Source organism: Carlito syrichta, unplaced genomic scaffold (assembly GCF_000164805.1).
Source record: "Carlito syrichta isolate Samal-C Ts95f unplaced genomic scaffold, Tarsius_syrichta-2.0.1 Scaffold307227, whole genome shotgun sequence".
Taxonomy (NCBI): Eukaryota; Metazoa; Chordata; class Mammalia; order Primates; family Tarsiidae; genus Carlito; species Carlito syrichta.
In genome coordinates this window covers 139,054-146,305 of record NW_007251323.1, presented here as the reverse complement: position 1 = coordinate 146,305, position 7,252 = coordinate 139,054, and the positions used below count along the sequence as shown (strand labels likewise).

The 7,252-nt window shown below is 42.7% G+C and overlaps 1 protein-coding gene across 2 annotated transcripts in view; it reads left to right on the top strand.

Annotated features, from left to right (window-relative positions):
- Window positions 1-7,252, top strand: part of STAG1 (stromal antigen 1) — a 283,214-nt gene that overhangs the window by 242,976 nt on the left and 32,986 nt on the right. For both annotated transcript variants that reach the window (XM_008064213.2, XM_021715629.1), the window contains exon 22: window positions 5,119-5,211. In XM_008064213.2, the coding sequence (XP_008062404.1) occupies window positions 5,119-5,211 (93 nt within the window). The remainder of the gene's footprint in view (window positions 1-5,118; window positions 5,212-7,252) is intronic.

Sequence of the window (7,252 nt, the reverse complement as noted above, 5' to 3'; positions counted from 1 at the left end):
CTTGGAAGGCTGAGGCGGAAGGATTGCCGGAGCCCAGCAAGTCGAGGCTGCGGTGGCCGGGAACAGCCACTGCACTCTAGTCTGGGTGACAGAGTAAGACTCCAACTCAAAAAAAAAAGTTCAGCAACAAGACTGGGCCCAGTAACTCTAGCACTTTGGGAGGCCAAGGTGAGAGGATTGCCTGAGCCCATGGGTTCAAGACCAGCCTGGGCAACCTGGTGAGACCTCATCTCTTTAAATACATCAAGAAAAATTAGCCAGGCATGTTGGCGCGTGCATGTAGATCCAGCTATACTTGGAAGGCTGAGGTGGAAGGATCAACTGAGGCAGAAGGATCACCTGAGCCCAGCAGGTTGAGTCTGCTATGGCCTTGAGCATGGCACTGCCCTCCAGCCTGGATGACAAAATGAGAGTCCAACTCAAAAAAAAACTTAGCCAGGCATAGTGGCACATGCCTGTAGTCCTAGCTACTTGGGAGGCTGAATGAGGTGGGACCTTGCTTGAGTCCAGGAGCTTGAGGATGTAGTGAGCTGTGATCGTGCCCCTGGGAGACAGAGAAAGACCTCAAAAAATAAAATTAAAGCAAAACAAAAAGGTCAACAGTGACCAAAGAAATCCTTCATCAACATCAAAAAAACTTTTCTAGCAGCCACTCTGTTTTTCTCTGACTCTTTATAATCAGCCTTTTTTGGAAGAGTTCCCTTCTTCTTTATTTTCTTCTCAACTCACTGCAGTCTGATGACAGCACTCATAAGTTCATTGAAAGTGGTCTCCTCAAGGGCAACACAGTTTTATAATTGCTGTATCCCTGGGATACTTTCTGATCCTTATCTGTCTTTCTGTGGCATTTTTCATTGTTAATTATTCTATTCATTTTTAAATGTTATCTTACCTCTGAGATCCCACATTCCTCCGGTTTGATTCCTACTCCTCAAATCATTTGTTAGGTTTCTCTGTCAGCTGCTTTTCTTTGCCATTCTTCTTTTGAACATTGGGGTCCCGGCTAGGTGCTGTGGCTCACGCCTGTAATGCCAGCACTTTGGGAGGCCGAGTTGAGAGAATTACCTGATCCTGGGAATTCTAGACCTGCCTGGGCAACATGGCAAGATCCCGTGTCTATAGTAAGTTAAAAAATTAGTAGGGCATGGGGACACATGCTTGTAGTTTCGACTACTAGGAAGGCTGGGCAGAAAGATCCCCAGTGCCCAGCAGTCAAGGCTGCAGTGGCTGTGAGCATGCCACTGCGCTCTAGCTTGGGCAACAGAGTGAGACTCCAACTCTTTAAAAAAAAAAAAAAGGGTGCCCTCAGTATACTTACTGTCACCTTTCTCTACATAGTCTCCTTGCGTGTTCTTGCCTGCTTCCGTCCCCTCTGTTGCTGTAAAAATGCTGAGGATTCCCAAATCTTTCTTCTTGCTCAGTTTCCTTCCCTTGGGCTTTGGATTCATATGTCCAACTACCTACTGGACGTCTTCAGGATCTAATTTACAGATATGAAAATCATCATCATCTCGAAAATGGAACTACTGCTAACTGCGTTTGTTGCTGTGTTTCTTATCTCAGTGACTTAAACCACAGTCTTTCTACCTGGAAATTGAGGCGTAGTCATCAACAGCTTCTCTGCCAACTACTCCCTAAATTTTATCATTTCCACTGCTTTATCCTGCATCTATACACATCTTTTCTGCCAGTGTTTTATTTTCAGGTCCTCATTCTATATTAATCCTATGGTTAGTTAATATGTAAGAAAATGCAGAGTAAGAATAAGAGCATGGACTTTAGAGTCAGTTAGCCCTAGGAATTGATTCTTACTGTACCACTTAGAATCTGGGTGCTGTGAATATCAGGTTTCTTGTCTGTAAAACCATTATATTACCATTACTTCATAAGATCATTGTGAGTGAAATTTATGGTTCTTAGAAAACAGTACTTGGTACTTAATAAGCTCTCAGCAAAAGATTATACTTTCTTTTAACTGGCCTTTTTAACTGGCCTATTCCACCTTATTCTCCATTCTTTTTAGAATATTCTTGTACACAAAATTTTAGCATTTCTATGGTAAAAATCATTCTTCAGTAGTTCCTTATTGCCATCAGGATAATATCCAAATGATTTAACTTGGCTTTTAAATGGTCTTCTATTTTTCTTCTTCAGCTTTTTCCTGCCATTCTCTTCCTGATTTGTGCCCCAGTTACACTAAATTAACAGTTCCTTCAAAGCACCTCGAAGCTTTTGAGTACCTCTTGTCCCATCTGAAACATCTTTTTCTATAGCTAATTTTTGTTCAACAACAACAACAACAAAAAAATTGGCATTCCCCCAGGGTACTTACTGTCACCTTTCTTTGTATAATCTCCTGAGTATTTCCTTTTTTTTTTTTTAAGTTGGAGTCTTACTGTGTCGCCCAGACTGGAGTGCAGTGGCCGCTCCCGGCCACTGCAGCCTCGACCTACTGGGCTCCAGCGATCCTTCCGCCTCAGCCTTCCAAGGAGCCAGAATTACAGGCATGCGCTACCACGCCCGGCTGATTTTTTGATTTATTGAGAGATGAGGTCTTGCTGCCCAGGCGGGTCTCGAACCCACGGGCTCAGGCAATCCAGTCACCTCAGCCTCCCAAAGGCGCGGGATTACAGGCTGAGCCACTGCTTTCATCACCTCGGTGATGTACTCAGCTTACGTGTTACCTTTGTCAGGAGCCCTTCCATGACTTCTCTGAGTTAGGTTTTCCAACATAAGGCCCATGTTCTCTCCTACCAAAGGCATTCCTTACACTGTATTGTAGTTGTCTGTTCCCTCATCTGTTCCCTCAATGCATCGTGAACATGTAAAATTAAAGAAGCTCAAGGAATGTTAGGGTTTGCTTATTGGATGTTCATTGGCAAGAATACTAAAGACTCTTTTTTTTTTTAACTGTCTGGAAGTATCAGAAGTTTATTACAGAGAATTGATGCTTGAGAAATGATAACAATCCAGGGCTCAAATGAGTCCTGACGAGTTGTTGAATCCACAGCGCAACAATGATGGCATCAAGACATGGGTCCTAAGACTGTCCTGCTTTTTGTTTCTGTTCATCATAAGGGTGCAAAAATAACTCATGTGCAGTGAGCAGACCCTCCGAGTTCTCATGAAGAACATGCTAAACTCTATCACTAAAGATAGGCTTCCAGAAAAACCTGGAAAAGGAGGAATAATTTCACTCCATCCATGGCCCAGAAAGAGGAGTAATGCTGTTACGTACAGCAGATTAACTCTTTGTTCTAGAAAATAAATTCTGAAGGGGCAGCATCACCTTCGCCTCGCTGCACGAGCTGTCATGACGGTAGTAGTCCCAGCTCCGGATGCCCATGACACCTCTCATAAAAGCAACAGCCTGCTCGCAGGTATCCGCCACCGAGACGCAGCACCCGGCAGGTTGCCAGAATGCCTCATATTAAAGATTCTTAAGAGGGCGTCTTTTTTACTGCTCTGCACAAGATGAGCTCATTCCTTATTCCAAATAGGGAACTCATGTTAGCAAAAGAAAGCATGTACGTGATGGTTGAAATTGTTATTTGGAGCCGGGCTCTGTGGCTCAGCCTGTAATCCCGCACCTTTGGGAGGATGAGGTGAGTGGATTGCCTGAGCCCACGGGTTCGAGACCCACCTGGGCAGCGAGACCTCATCTCTACAATAAACCAAAAAGTCAGCCGGGCGTGGTAGCGCGCGCCTGTAATTCCGGCTACTCGGAAGGCTGAGGCGGAAGGATCGCCGGAGCCCAGCAGGTCGAGGCTGTGACAGAGTGAGACTCCAACTCAAAAAAAAAAAAGGAATTGTTATTTGGGATGTGAGGAACCCCACAAGGACTAACTGCCGTCACATGTGTAAAACAGTTGTTTAAGGAATTTCAGTTTGGCCGGACTCCGTATCTCAGTCAGTAATCCCAGCACTTTGCGAGGCCAAGGCGAATGGATTGCCTGAGCCCGCAGTTTTGAGATCCACCTGGGCAACTTGGCGACACCTCATCTCTACAATAAATCAAAAATTAGCCAGGTGTGGTAGCGCACGCCTGTAGTTCTAGCTTCTTGGAAGACTGAGGCAGAAGGATCGCCGGAGCTCAGCAGGTCAAGACTGCGGTGGCTGTGAGCATGCCACTGCACTCCAGTCTGGGCAACGGAGTGAGACTCCAACTCAAATAAATAAATAAATAAATAAATAAATTCAGTTTAACAGAGTTCTTTTCGAAGTGTTTCTACATCAGCCTTTGCTCAGGTAATTACTCTTCACTACTATTTTAAATACATCTGCATGTGTCTTATTCCTTAATCATCAAGAAGAGTATGCACTCTGATATCAGACATTCCTGGTTTCAAACCCTTGCTAATAATGACCACTTCTTAGAACCTATATAAATATTAAACTATTTAATTGTAAGCCCTCTAACCAGTGCCTGGCACATTATAGGCGCTCAGTACATGTAACTTTTCTCCTGTGCTTTTCAGCTGATATTTCATATGGCTGTCTAATTAAATTGTATTTACCCATCCAATCTTAGATTACAGCCCATCGTCCTATGAAGATTTCTCCAATTCAACTCTCTCTGCTACACTTAGAGTTAATACCATAAATGTGACCACTTAATCTCTAATTGGTCTGTCTGCTAGAATGTAACTCTTTGAGGTCATGGACACAGTCTTAAATTTATCTTTCGTCCCCTGACATTTTATAGAATGCTGAGAATATGGGAGAAGTTCAGTATGCATTTGTGACTTAATTGATTTTTTTCAGTGTGCTGCTGTGCTCAGTCACCTTACTACAAGTTAGTATGTGTTATAGGAATGACTACCAATTTAAATATCAGCCTAAGTAAACCATATTTACAAAGGAAATCTGTTGAGAGCAGTCATACTGAACATTCCATAGCTAAATGTAACAGTGTTGGAGAGAGTCAGTCTTGCTGCCCATTCCATTAGGACAGATAACTAAGAAATAACTATACTAATCAGTTCCCAACAGTAAATTTGGTTTTACAGATTTCCTTGACAGTAAACCAGTTTGGCTATTTTTTATGTATTGCTTCTTCTGAATCAGTTTTTCTAGGATACTGTAATTCATGCTTGCAAATTTGAATGTGTCTTACAGGAGGATTTGTTGGTATTGAGGAAAACAGTGAAATCCTTTTTGGCTGTTTGCCAACAGTGCCTATCTAATGTTAACACTCCAGTGAAAGAACAGGTAAGAAATTATCAGTTAAGAGCTCACCATAAAAACCACTCAAATCATTAATTAATTGTAAGAAGATGTAATTTTTTAATGGCAGTTCTGAGCATCTATGTTCATTCCTAACATTTATGGGACCTGGGACAAGATTCTAGGTATCTAAATATTTATGTTATAAAGCAAGCTAACAAACCTGTTACGTAAAATACGTTTTTGTCCTTTTACTTCAACAAATACACTGTTTCACCTGGAAAGCCATGTTGGAATCTTGACTCCTAAGAATTCTATGCCAGACCATTGAGGGTTTAGGAAGCTGATCTTTGGCCTGCCCTCATGTCATCTTACTTTCAGCTACTTCCCATTCCAGTCAGAGCTTCTCACACATGCATATGAACAGTTTAGCCCACATACTGAAACTGTCCATACCACTTACCCAAACAGCTGCCACGACCATACTGGAGCCTAAGCTTATACACACTGGAGATGCGGTATGCCTAAAAAGGAGCCTTCACGAGCTCTGACAGCAGCGTCAGAGCTGTTAGGGCATGACATCTCTGTGCCTTGACAGTGGTGTAGAAGTGCGGTTTGGTGAACCAGTGGGCATATCCCACTGGTCCAATAAACTCACCCTTGGAGAGGTACACAGCCCATAGTGGATCAGGCGTAAGCCAGGGAAGTACTGTTTCCATATGATTTTGTAAACTATTTCTTTAATCATGCTGTTCTATTAGGGAGTACTTTTGTATAACACAGAATGTACCTTTTCAATGCTGTTTCTTATTTTAATGGGCTAGAAAAATAATCTAGTGGACAGGCACGGTGGCTTAAGCCTATAATCCCAGCACTTTGGGAGGCCAAGGCAAGAGGCCTGAGCCCAGGGTTTCGAGACCAGCCTGGGCAACGTGGCGAGACCTCCTCTCTACAATAAAATAGAAAATTAGCTGGGCATGGTAGCAAGTGCCTGTAGTTCTGGCTACTTGGAAGGCTGAGACAGAAGGATCGCCGGATCCCACTGCACTCCAGCCTGGGCGACAGAGTGAGACTCCAACTCAAAAAAAAAAAAATGAAAACATGGTTTCCCTAATTCTTATTTCCTAAATCTTAAGAACCCTACCTGTGCTGTCTCGAAATACCCAGCTCTAACCATTTAAATCACAAATCCAGTGCATCAGACCTGCTTAGTGATGTTCAAAACTATGGCCTGCTTAAAAAACATTCCCCTGGATTCTCTTTTTGCTCCCTTCTTCTCCAATAGCTCTTGCTAAAGATCTTAATATATTTCACGGTTGTGCAGTCAGGGCATGAACTTCCATGATTCTTCCCGGAGTTAGCCAGCCATACACAGCTGTCCCCAAATGAATCGCAAATGAATGAAAGTTGGAGGGAAGTGGTGGATTGTTTTGAGATGTAATAACCCTCAGTGATCCTATAACAAAATCTTTCACTTATAATAAAATGGTAACACTCTTGTTTCACTCAGTCCATTAAATATGGCAAGTGTGCCACCATATCTATAATACTTTATCTTTGAGGAAATGTGTTGAGAGTTCCCTTATCTGATTACATTTGTTAGGAGGACTTTAGATACTGATTTGTATATGAATGGTCTCCTGCTAAAGTCATAAGCTATTTAACAACTGGGATATGTCCTAAGCAATGCATCTGTAGACAGTTTAATCATTGTGTGAAAATCATGGAGAACATCACTATACACCTAGGCTGGATGGTGTAGACTGTTGCTCCTATACCTTGTAATACAGTGGTGAGTATTTGTGTATCTAAACAAAGAAAACATGTAGTAAAAATATGGTTTCAAGGATAAAAAATGGGCTGGGCAGGGTGGCTCACGTCTGTAATCCCAGTACTTTGGGATACTGAGGTGGGAGGATCACGTGAGGTCAGGAGTTTAAGACCAGCCAGGGCAACATAGCAAGACCCTGTCACCACAAAAAATTAAAATTAAAAAAAAAAAGTAAGACGGGCTCAGTGGCTCAGTCTATAATCCCGTGCCTTTGGGAGGCTAAGGTGAGTGGATTGCCTGAGCCCGTGGGTTCAA